Source organism: Vicia villosa, linkage group LG5 (genome assembly GCF_029867415.1).
Source record: "Vicia villosa cultivar HV-30 ecotype Madison, WI linkage group LG5, Vvil1.0, whole genome shotgun sequence".
Lineage (NCBI taxonomy): Eukaryota > Viridiplantae > Streptophyta > Magnoliopsida > Fabales > Fabaceae > Vicia > Vicia villosa.
In genome coordinates, this window is record NC_081184.1 from 8,614,478 (window position 1) to 8,627,687 (window position 13,210).

Consider the following 13,210-nt stretch of genomic DNA (forward strand, 5'->3'; position numbering starts at 1 on the left):
AGAGCATTTAAGCAAAAAGATCAAGAACAACAACAATGATGATTTGTAAAGCGAATATATAAACGATCCCAATATCCACAAATATACATACAATAAGAGTAGAAACATACATACAACACCCACCATTGGAATGAAACAAAGGGAAGAGAGAAGATGAACCGGAAAGATCTCACCGGTACAATGAAATCGAGACAAATCCATGATCAATCCACATGACGTCGCACCCAATGGTGTTTCCTAAGCCTCTAAACTATCAAAATTGGACCAGAGCCACTCCATGGGGGAAATGGATGATAAAAAACCCTAAAAAAGGGTTTTACAACATATATACAAGTCTGAAAGTTGCAGACCGCGCTAAGCGCGCCCAGCGCGCTAAGCGGGCTGCTTTTTATTTTTCTTAGACCGCCAGACCGCGCTTAGCGCCAAAAACCCGCGCTAAGCGCCCAACTTTCTGCCAAATGGGTCAAAAATGCTCCCAGAGCCCGCTTAGCGCGGTCAAGCCCGCTTAGCGCGCTCAACAGAACAGCAAATCTTGTTTTGGTCATATCTTGAGAACCGTAACTCCGATTTGCGCCCGGTTCGAAGCGTTGGAAAGCTTATTCCATGCTCTATCTAACAATGAACAAATTGCAACCAAATTGATGAATTTGATCATCCTTATTTTGAGCCTTGTCCGCCGATGAATTGGTAAAATCGCGTGTTCGCCGCCGTGTCTTCGACACTTTATTCCTCAAAGCTTCGAACACACATAAATACCTACAAAAAGACAACAAAACTATCAAACGATATATATTTACATAAAAACGTAACAAAACACAAACGATACAAATATACACAAAAACGGGGAATTATTCAAACGGTATTAACAAAAAGTATCGATAAGTGCCACTATTTACAAACACAAAATAACTGCATTTTGGCACTTAACAACAAAACCCTGCTTAAAAATCATAACTAATACCTTAATATCAAAGAAAAGCTATCAATTCAAAAACATAAACGATTATAACACTATATGGATTCAGAATAACTATTAAATAGGCGCGTGAATCTCATCAAGGTTATCATCACAGCATAGTCAAATAGAAACAGATCTTAGGTGGAAAAAAATAGAATCCAGATTCAAAAACAAAACAGTTTCTTAATATATCAATCGATGAAGTAAATGATGATAAGAATAAGAAGACATGAATTAGAAACAAATTAGAAACGAAATAGAAAGAGATTTTACCTGGAAGGAAAAAGCTAGCGGCAAAGGAAGAGATATGAGAGTAGTAGAGAAGACAGTTGTTGCATTAGGGTTTATATATATAGAAGAATGAGATGTGTTTTTTTGACGGAATTGCCCTCTACTATTTTCGTTTGGCCGCTAACAATTTTAGAATGGAGCCTTGTTTTTAGGGTTATGTCTGCAACAACACTATAGCTAGCTAGGTTAAGTAAGTGAGTACTGTGAGTTGACCAAAAGTCATCCAATAAGAATTTATTTTTAATATGAAATTATTATTTGATTTTAATCTTTAAATTTTTTTTTTTACTTTTTTATGTAAAATTTAACATTATAAATATTGCTTAATTTTGTCTTTTTTGTTGGAAAAACATAACTTAATTTGAAAGAAAATAAGTGAATTTCAACATTATATTAGATATGGTTAAAATTGAAAAAATTTATTCTGTCAATGTTTTAGGGTATATTTGAAATAAATTTTATGTATATAACACACTATCTCATTTTGTAAATGACTCATTTTCTTGCATTTATCGACTCCTTCGACCATCACACAACTTTTGTTCTTGAGTTTTCTTTTTTTTTTTTGCTTTGGGGTACTCTTAAAATTTTGGTGCCCCAATCTCCTCTTATCTCAAAATGTGTAGGCTTTTATGGTAACTGATCGTACTTGATCAGAAGAATCGTCAAGGCAGCAGAATCTGGCTTGGAGAGCAAGATGAGGGGGGTACCTGCAAGGTCCTCCGATGCTAAAGTTAGTAGCTATCAGAGAATGAAGGTTTAGAGAATGAAGAATATGATACCTGATCCTCTAGTGAAAGAGGGTATTTATAGCCCCCGGCGCTGGGCCAAGGTTTCCTAATTGGGCCAAATCCAATTGGAGGCCCACGTGCTAGGAAACTGCCAGAACGTTCTTGTGCTAGGGTTGAGTCAGCAGGTGACCCACGTTCTGGATGAGCGTGGCGTAGGATCCAGAGGAGGTTGACCGGATCCTTCGCTGAAGCGTGACGCGTGGTCTTCGTGCCTGGACAATCCGTAACGGCTACCAAGTAAATGGGCCCAAACACTTTGGGCCTGCTCGGCTGGTGGGAGGAGCTGGGCCTGCTCGGCCCAGTCCAGAACAGTAACAATATATTTTTTTTCTTATCACTTTGTTTGTTTTTTTGCTAATGTTTTGGATATGAATGAAATGAAAAACTCTGAGGCCGATATTTTTGCCAAATAGGAGTGTCTCCTTATTGGTGTTACCCTCTAGGAGGTTGTTAGGGGATCTGTATTTGACCAACCTGTAATATGGGGATGACTTCAGGCGAGAGCGTAAGGCATAAACTTATAATAGGGCGCACAAAGGTGTTTTATGTTGCAACCCAATTGATAGTTAGATTAGATGGTGGTTAGTGTCGCACTCGTGTGTTTGTAGTTACAATCGTTCCATTTTTCCTTTTGATAGCAAAGTAGTAATGGATCGGGAGGATCAACAAAATGGCGAGGCACTTAAAGTCAAAGACGGGACTTTTTCTAGTGGACTAATATATGCTATATATGGCTTCTGTATTTGATGAAAAAAGGGGTATTGATAATGCCTTCACTAAGGTAGCCCTTCCCCTGATTGGGGGTGTTGCACCCATAAAGTGATAAGAGCTTATGAAGTTGATACCTGGGGTACATCCTACCTCTTCATAAGTGTCTTTCTTCGTGAACGGAGTTTCTGCTTTTCTTCAATGATTTAAAGGTGGGGTTTCTTAACCATATGGGGATCACCTCATCGCAACTACACCATGTAAGTTGTGAATATGTCAAAGTTTTTTCAATACACGTGTGAATACCATAAATTTATTCTCATCTCTTTTACATCCAATGGACTTTGGCTAACTCATATTGGGGTCAATGTTTACTCTCCCTCATGCAAGGTAGGAATATATTTAAGGTATATGTGGACAACATGAAAAAAAATTGAGAACACATATCATTTGGCCATGCCCCTTCATTAGTATTGCTCATGAGTTTCTCTACAAGATTCAACCTGATGTCCCCTCCAAATGTACATACTAGTTCATTGAATTTTAGTGTCAAAATGACTTCTTTGTAGGATCGGAGACATAGATCTAAACGACCATTGATTTTCCCAAAAGGATAAGTATTTGAAGATTAAGCTTGCTTCTTTCTATGAAGGCCTACACTTTGATGAATAGAGTAGTAGTGCTCTTTTTTCTTTTGGCTTTATACCACCAGTTTAGTCCGGTTTGGGGGCGAGTTCTGGCATCAAGTGGTTCCATCCCCCTCCCGATCGCAGTTGTGGGGAATCGAACTGTGGTTCTCCCTACCAAGTCCAGCGCCAATCACCACTGGACTAACTAACGATTGGTTACTAGTTGTGCTCTTTATTGATAAGGGAATTAGAATATATTATTATATCATTTACTTACTTGCCTTTTAACGTCTTGTAATTTTCATTCTAAGTTTAATTACTTAATTTTGGAAAAATTAAAAGGGAAGTATCTTTGCTTAAAACAAGAAAAATCCATAAATCCTAATTTAGCCACTCTTAGGTTGCTCTCTATACTTACACTATAACCTCTTCCCAAAAGACGATATTATTTAAGTTTGAGAACTCCATGATAAATTTGGTCTGCGTTGAGGAAGAATACATCGATTTAGTGTCACTATCACTAGGCAATCTGATAATTAAAATATCATTAGATATGCTATCATAACTATCAAAAATTTCAATACAAATAAACTTACAATTTATTCACCCAATCCATTTTCGAACTCCTTAAACACTAATACATGACTCACATCTCTCATAATCAATTTAAGGTGGATTATGTTTGTCGTAATAAGAAGAAGCATTTGTTCCTATTCAAAGTCGACTTCAATAAAGCTTTCAACCTTGTTTCTTTGTTCTCAGTCAAATGAACATCAGTGAAACGTGGATTAAGTGGGCTAAACCTTGTATGTGTTATAGCTCTCTCTCATTTATCGCTAACGAATGCCCAACGACAGACTTCAAAGAAAATAAAGGGCTTCGACAAGGGGATCCCTTCTCACCCTTTCTTTTTATCATTGGAGTCAAAGGCCTAGCAACTTTATTGAGTAAGGCAGTTACACGTGGAATGTACCAACCGTTCTCTATATCAAAAAAATCTTAAATTTGATGTTCAATAATTTTTAGACGACACCATTATTCTAGGCCACTCTTGTTAGGAAAATATCTGGACGTTGAAAGTTATTCTTTGGGGATTTGAAATGGCTTGCGGTTTAAGAATCAATTTTCACCAAATCAGGATCTTCTGGTTCAATACTAATGCATAATTTTTTAAATTAACCTCTAATTTTATTGCTTGCTCTGTTTCTTATTTGCCTTTCAAAATCTTGGGCATTCCTATCGGCATTAACCCCAGGAGGCGCAATTCGTGGATCCCGATTTTAGAAAAATGAAGGGGCGTCAATCAAGTTAAAAACTAAATTTCATTTCCTTGTGTGTTCGAGTTGTGCTTCTTAACGCGGTCCTCACCTATATTCCTCTTTGTCTTTTTCTCATTCTATAAAGCTCCTAAAACTGTGATTCAAGAAATCATTAGAATCCAGTCGATTTTCTTTTGGAAAAGTGAATAATCAAAGAGAATAATTAATTGGGTATCATAGGAGGAGATTTGAAAACTGATATCAGAGGGAGGTTTGGGCCTTCAAATTGCAAAATTTTAAAAAATGGTATTCTCAATAAGTGGATTTGGAATATTGTTACCAAAAAGGACCCCCCTTGGTCTCAACTTCTTTCGTTCAAGTATGGAGATATTAAAGGTCTATTGCTCGACAAGGAAATACCGTTTGGCTATAAAAAATGTCTATTTGGTGGCATGACTTGAGACTCATGGTGGCCTCTAATGGTTTGTTAAAAGGTTGGTTTCTCTAGTGCATATCTTGTAAGCTTGGTAAAGAGTCGAAAACTATTTTTTTGAAGTTCAATTGGATCGGTTCTCAAACACTTATAGAGACGTTTCCAATTATGTTTTATTAGTTTTATGATCAAAATATGCTGGTGAGTAATGTAGTTGTTTAGTCTTGCGATAATTGGAGCTGGAATTTTGTGGTTGACCCGACTCTGCTATCTGCAGAAGCAACTTATGAATTAAAGAGATGGAATCAATTCTTCACCATATCTCCCTTGATTAAGTGGTAGCAGATTCAGTGTCTTGTGGCAAGATCCAACAAGTTTTTTGGTTAAATCTGCATACTCTACTCTTTCATCTATTTCATTTCCTCATCCTCTCATCAATTAAATCCAAACTTCGACGTTACAATTCATTTGGAGAACATACATGCCTTCAAACATTTAGTTTTTTGTTTGGAGACTCCTTTAGGAAGGCTCCCTTCAAGAGATGAATTGGCTAGAAGAAATATCCCATTTCCAGTCCATGTTCTCGTTTGTTCCCTTTGCCTTAGACAACCAGGACCAATTGCTCACTTTTCCACGTTTTGTCTGGTTGCTAAGTATATTTGGGAGAACATTTTTTAGTGACTCGAATTGGAACAAGGGCCACCTCGTTTCGATTTATCGTCTTGTTTAGTAGTTTTTGAAAAGGTGGTGGCTCATCTTTTGTTGGGAGTAGCTTATGCCTTTTGGTTGGTTAGAAATAAAACTCTATACAAAGGAGCAAATGCCATTATTGTCTTAGCAAAGAAACTTGTTGGAGATTGGCTAAGAGTTAGACAAGTAAGGTATTTTTTTTTTTTGTGTTGTCAAGTGGAATAAAAACCCATATACTATTAAAAATTAAACTAAATATTATATGATATCATTGGTTGTAGTTTTTTTTAGGGCAAATAGTTTAGTGGCTGAAATTCAACAAAGTGGGAGGTAGTGGATTCAAACTCACGTCCTTACACCTAATGTCTCTGCACAACTATCATATGAGTTATGCTACTTGATTACAATTATTATAAATCAACTATCATATTAAACATTTTAAAAATCAATGAATGCTAATGTAGATATTCAATTATGTTGTTTTTAAATACATAGGAAAGGTAATGCTATTATTATAAATAAAAGATTTAAAAAAGAAAAATCTTTTTTAACAAAAATAATATTCATTCGTAAACAAAATTAATACAGTATTATTCATACAAAATTAATACAATAATATATTTAAAAACAAATTATATTATATAGCGACACTTTTTCTTCTCGAGGCTCAATGAAATTTGTGCGCCGGAAAAAAAAAAAAGACAATTCTACTAAACATTTTGTTAATTTTGTTTGATTAAGTATCATGACATATAAATGTTAAAAAAATAGCCATATTCTATATTATAAAAAAATTTACTAAATATAAATTTAAAGTTGTCATGATGACAAACAAAAACTACAACCTCATATTTATGTGACAATCTCATATAGTTTCTCAACTTAATTTTTTTTATATTTTATAAAATTCTATATTTATTTTAAATGTAAATTTTAAATTAAAAACTATCAAATAAATAAATATGTTATTAATTTTTTAGAATTAATATTTCAATAAATATTCTCCAAAGAATTTACAACTTTTATAACTCTTATTATTATTATTATATATTATTAACTCTTAAACTATTTTTTTTAATTTTATAAATTAATAGTCACTTTAATTAATTAAAATTAAATATTTGACTAAATAATTTTAATTATAAATTTAGTTATACATTAATATAAATATTTTTCATAAAAAAATTCTTATATTTTCTCATAAATGTTTTTTAAATTACATTTAATTAATTATGCTATATCTTATATTTTTTAGAAAAATATTTAACGACATAATAAATATAACATAAAATATTTAAAATAATATATTTTAAAATAGTATATTTTAAAATAATAATTTATAATTAAAATTAGACTCTACAAAAAAATCCATCGTTAAAAATATACACTTTTTTAAACTATTAAACTGTTGATTCTATCTTTCCCAAACCCTAATTCCCAAAATCCTTCAAACTCAATCACCATCACCTCCTTCACCGGCCGTCACACACAGTGGCCGCGAAACCGAATTCAGATTTGTCACCGCCGCTGCATCTCCAATATTCTGTAAGTTCTTTTTCCTTTTTCTCAAGGCCGTCATTTATAAAAACATGTTTAGTATACAAATGTTGTAGTTTAGGATTCATAATGAATTAGTATAAAAGTGTTGTAGTTTAGGATTCATAATGAATTATAAATAAGTGGTACTTGTTTTCTATGACTTAATATTATAAATAAGTGGTACTTGTTTTCTATGATAAATAAGTGGTACTTGTTTTCTATGATAAATAAGTGTTGTAGGTTAGAATAAAAGCATGCAGGAGTATATGTAAGTGGACATGAGTATAGATGATCAACTCCTGTCTTATTTTTCTGTTTTATGCAATTATGTGTGCTGTGCTAAAATTAAGAGATAACGGGTTATTTTCGTTTGGCTCTACAGCCGTTGTAATGAGCAAAATATATGTTTGTGAACAATGATTTCCATAATTTCTTTTTGTTTTTAACTCTGTTTAGTCTTCTTTTTTTTTTTTGTGGTGGGGAGTAATTGAGTTTGGTTTATGCATTTAATTTATGCTCATGTTGCTGTTGTTGAGTCAGCCGGTGAAGGAAATTTTTTAGTGTTGTGAACATATTAATTTATACACGAATGTTGCTCTTGTTATAGTTAATTGTCGTTTGAAACAGTTTATTTGATTAATAGTAGCAGTATTCTTTAAAATCCCCCCACCATCTATGTGCTTACTCTGTTCTTAGTTTTGAGATTTGAGTCACATTTTCCCATTTCATATGACATGTAGCTGTTTTCTTTTACATTGATAACCAGAGAAGGTTTATGTTTAAACTTTACTACTAGTTCTGTGCAATGTTATCATCAATGGCTTACCCTACTAATAGTAGGAGATTACATAAGTGCACTTTTTTGTACAGTTTGTTTAATTGATGTAGATATATATGAGATTTCTAAACTTGAATTGTGAATCTGTTGCAGCCCTGATGGCACCAAGGAGGCCTATGTAAGGTTGACTTCTGATTACGATACATTGGATTTAGCAAACAAGACCTTGTGTTTCAATTTTGACTGGAGTATTATTAATGATTGGAATGAGTACTTTGATGTATAGATGATGTGCGAGAGAAAACCTTTATAGAGTAAGAGAATATGGTGGAGAATATTGAGATTTAGGTGAAAGGCATTGTTCTCAAACCTGAAATTGTGATTTGTGAACTTAAAGTTGCTACAAGGTAATGATCCATATATATGTTTTAATTTGGTTTGGTTTATTATCCATGCACACCCCTACTGCAACCTCTGTTCCCTTTTTCTGTTAGTTTTCATCATGTAAAAACTTGTTCATCATCTCTAATCGAGTTTGCTTAGGTTATTCATGCTAATTGCATCTCTAATATTCTTATAAATGTTATATTATTGCACCATGTCTGACTCTAACCCCAACGTATACAGGCTCAGAACATGGATGATCTCCGTGTAGTGACTTGTGGATCCTGTAACTTTGTGGGAGAACCTTTCGAATCAGATGGCTTCTTCTTCTGCATTAGCTGCGGAGAACAAAATCACGATGCTTTTGACAATGGTGCCGAAGAGGAAGAAGCCGTTGGTGGTATCTACCAGGCCAGTCACCAACGCCGAGCACCTGCTCATTCCGAAGCAATTGATGTTCTACCAATCTCACATTATAACCCATTATCCCAATCCACCTTACTTTCCAGCCTTCGGTTAACTGATCCCCCGGTTAAAGTAAAACAAGAGAATGTTGACCTACCTCAGTCTTCGTTTAATCCCTCAACTCCTGCCGATTTTGGAGGCTCGAATGTTCCAAGCTCCGAAGATTACCACAATGAGATAAGGTATCGGTATGTGTTCGGGTTACAGATTATGGTTGAGCTTCAATGTGAAGCTCTGGTGAAGGAGTTTAAGGTTACACCTTTGATATGTGGCTTGGTTGGACCTATTTGGTTGAGATTTATCGCCAAGACTGGTGTTTTCGATGAAGACTGGGCTAATAAAGTACTTGATGACTCTGAGACGCAGAAAGAAGGTAATAATATGAAGTTTTGTATTGCCGAGTATATTTTGGGATTTACACTACAATACGTGTATCCCTTGTTTTTGTGTGAATAAATCAATTTCTCAATGTGTTTTTAATAATATTCTTGTTTTGGATTGATGGAACATGATTTTCCAATTGTTTATTTTGCTTATTTGCTTGCAACATATGTGGCGATATGGTCTTGTTCATTAGAGGTTTTTATTGCATTGTACATGTGAGGTTTTTATTTTATTGCATTGTTTTTGGATCTGATTAGGGGCAACTTACGCTGGTGTTTATTAAGTAAGCTTGGATTTGTGCCCTTATTTATGGTAAGAACAATATGATGAGAGGATGAACTTGAAATTTGCCCTGATTTTTCTTGTTAATCAAATGTCTAATGTAGTTTTTTTTTTAACGCACCTAGAAGATGTCTGACTTATTTTCAAGTGCAGATTGTAATTTGTAAATTTCTTGCTTTCTTGTTCTCAGGAGAACCAGAAGATTATAACACACGTGGTAAATACAGATCAGAACCTCACAATATGTATGGTCAGCGAGCTGTGTTTATATGGTTTAGGTCTTTAAAGAATAGGATTCCACTAGTTAGCACCATTGTTGTTTCATATTTGGCATGTCATATTGCCAGGGAAGCCATCATGCCATCAGACATAATTAAGTGGGCACGTGAAGGGAGGCTTCCATATTTATCTGCTTTTGTTGAAATTGAAAAGCGTATGAAACATCCATCAATTGCATGTCCTATCAGTTCAAGTTATATGTTCAGGCCAAAGCGAGCTCTTTCTGTTTATAAACTAGAGTCACATGCCTCGTCAATTGCCCAATTTATAGGCTTGGAGTTACCTCCTGTTAACTTTTATGCATTAGCTTATCGTTATCTTGAAAAGCTATCTCTTCCTGTTGAAAAGATTCTTCCATATGCATGTCGCATTTATGAATGGTCGATGCCTCCAGATTTGTGGCTATCGTTATCCAAGGATTATTTTAGACTACCTACTCATGTTTGTGTTGTCTCGGTTCTGGTTGTAGCAATTAGGATTTTGTATAACATTAATGGTTATGGAGACTGGGAGAAAAGTTTATCTCATAATGGTAGTGCCAAAGATTCAGCCAAAAATCCAGCAGAACATCGAAAACACGATTTGGATTGTGCTGGGCTTCTCCAACACCTTCACGCAACTTATAATGGGATTGCAGACAGCAGTGGTAAAGTTGTTTACTTGCAGTATTATCTTGTTGAACCTATATTATGTGAACTTATATTCTCTTTCTTCCTATTTTCGACAAGTGACAATATTCAACTAACTATATAACATAACATCCTTGTTTTTTTTTATAGAGTATTCTAAGGACTTACTTGCATATCTCAAATACTGTAAGGATGTTGTGTTTGCGGGAGTAGAACCATCCTGTGAAGAAAAAAATATGATCGAAAAACTATGGGAACACTATCAGAATGAAGAGGTAATTTAAGATTTGAATGAATTATTCCATAGGCATGCATAGACATTTATAATTATAATATCTTGGAATTACTTGCAATTCTTTCTAGTCTTTCTTGGGGTGTGTCAATGAAGCAGTTGGTTTGTTGTAGGGTGAGTTAGATTCAAACCGTGTAGGTTGAAAATTTTCTTTCCATCATCTTTGATAATTATGTTCAGCACTTTTAAATTTTTTACTTAGGTCTATCTCCTATATATATTATGTCTAGTTTATGGGTGTTCCTTTTTTTGCTGGCTAGCTACATTATGAAAGTTGCTTGGCAAAATAAATTTACATTGATGTTATATATATTTTTCTTTCAGAATACTGAATCATCACAATCTGGAAAGCAAGACAGTTCTTCTTTTAATGGCTCGGGGTTGAGAAATGAAGGATGTGTCAAAGAGACACCTAAAAATGAAAAGAGAAGAGAATGTTTCAACGAACCCTCTCATGACAATGGCGGTTGCGTTGCAGATGACTTTCCGGGAAGTTCAAGTGATGATAATTCCTCCAAGAGTTTGCCGGATGGAGAAGCCTTTATTAAACAGTTGAAAATAGACATGGAGGAAAACCGATTTTGTTACATGCCACCCAATGTCAAGCCGAAAAAACTTGATTATGTTCACTATGTTCGAAAGAAGGATAAAGGTGCCCTGTCCTATGTTGCTCATGCTGATTATTACATTTTGCTTCGGGCATTTGCTAGAGTTGCATATGATAATGACATTCGGATTTTGCATATTGGTGTCTTGAGTCTTGAAAGAAGACTTGCTTGGCTAGAGAAAAAGATTGGTCAATGCTTGCATTTGAAACCTCCTAATATTTCTTGTCAATATTGTACTCTTAGGCCAACTGAAAAATCAGATGATGAGTCTGAACACAAAACTTGAACATTTGAAAATAAATGTTGTGCTTTTTAACATTTCATTGTCTTTTAATAGGTACAAAATAGTATATACATGTTTTTTGTTTTGGTGCTTATTTTTTCTCTCTTTTTGGGAAACTATTAGTCTCACATGCATAGAATTAGGGGTGCTCGCGGTGCGGTTTGGGCGGTTTTGACGAAAAAAATCATCCGAACCGCAAGAGAAAAAATAGTGCGGTTTGGTTTGGTTCGGTTGGCTTTTAAAAAAAATTCGAACCAAACCAAACTAATGCGGTTTGGTTCGGCTCGGTTGGTTCGGTTTTTTACAAATATTTTATTGTGCCATACATACACATTTAGATGAAAATATAATTTTGTATTTAGACATTCATACACTATCAAATAACAACAAAATTCGTCATATTTTGACAGCAATTTAAATTAGACAAAAGTGGAATATTAAACATAAAATAATAGCATAAAATAATATAAAAATTATTATAATGAAACAAAAAATTGAAGAGACGAAAGATTAGTGAAGGTGAAAAAGAAAAAAAAATGTTGAGAGATTAGATAAGAAGATGTGCGATAAAAATGAAACTGAAATACAGAACATTTACATAAAAATGAGAAGTTGAAAAAGAAAGAATATAAGAGAGTACAAAGACTATAGAAGAAGAGAGAAGATGTATATGGCAAAGAAGTTGCGATAATGTTATTAGAGATTTGAGAAGATCAGGACTGAAATTATATGTGTAAGAATGAGAAAATTGTTCGTAAACATAAGGCTAATGTATAATAGGTTTAAGTTTGGGTTGGATGTGAGTTAAGTAAATTTTAGGTTGTAACATAATGCGGTTTGATTCGGTTTAGTTCGGTTTACAAAATACAAACAGCAAATCGAACCGAACCATGCGGTTTTGTTAAAAAATGACCCAAACTAATCCGAATCAAATGCGGTTTTTTGCGGTTTCGGTTTGGTTTGGTTTGGTTTGCGGTTTTCTATTGGGTTGGTTTGGTTTTGAGCACCCCTATATAGAATAGAATACAGGTTAATCTCTAGAATTACTAATTGTTTTTCATTTATATATTAATATATTAACTGCGCGGTTGCATGCAAATTTTTATTATATTATAATTTGATAAAATTAATTTTATAGAATTAATTTTGTTTTAATTTTAAAGAATAAAATGTTAATTAAATCTGATTTTTAAATTTTATGAGTACAATTATTTTCTCTTTTATGTAAAAAGCGGTTACTATTCAAAGAAATATTTAATAAAATGTGGTAAGTTGCCTCCCCAATTATCATATTCAACAAACCTCAATGCTAACCTTTGCAATTTCACTGATCAGCCATTTACTCTCTATATCCTAGTTGGAAAATCTTCTATTGTATCCAACCCGCTTCAGGAGATTATGTCATATGTCTTTGGTGCAACTGCAAGTTCAAAGCAGCTTTATCAAGGTTGCATTATTCCAATATCTGAGAGAGGTAATATTGAGACCCCCTATGCTTTTCGGTTCACAAGTTTTCTTTCAAGCTACA

General features: G+C 34.1%; 1 protein-coding gene across 2 annotated transcripts; it reads left to right on the forward strand.

Moving 5' to 3' along the window:
• The first annotated feature begins 7,158 nt into the window (after positions 1-7,158).
• Positions 7,159-11,753, forward strand: LOC131601280 (TATA box-binding protein-associated factor RNA polymerase I subunit B-like). 2 transcript variants are annotated; one of them, XM_058873062.1, is made up of 7 exons: positions 7,159-7,304; positions 8,230-8,483; positions 8,704-9,298; positions 9,782-9,836; positions 9,939-10,516; positions 10,650-10,774; positions 11,116-11,753. In XM_058873062.1, the coding sequence occupies exons 3-7, from the start codon at positions 8,713-8,715 to the stop codon at positions 11,683-11,685; spliced, it is 1,914 nt and encodes a 637-aa protein (XP_058729045.1). In that variant the 5' UTR covers positions 7,159-7,304; positions 8,230-8,483; positions 8,704-8,712; the 3' UTR covers positions 11,686-11,753. The 2 variants fall into 2 exon arrangements, with proteins under 2 accessions (XP_058729045.1, XP_058729044.1); XM_058873061.1 differs by having other exon boundaries at positions 9,782-10,516; positions 11,116-11,717.
• Positions 11,754-13,210: the final 1,457 nt, after the last annotated feature.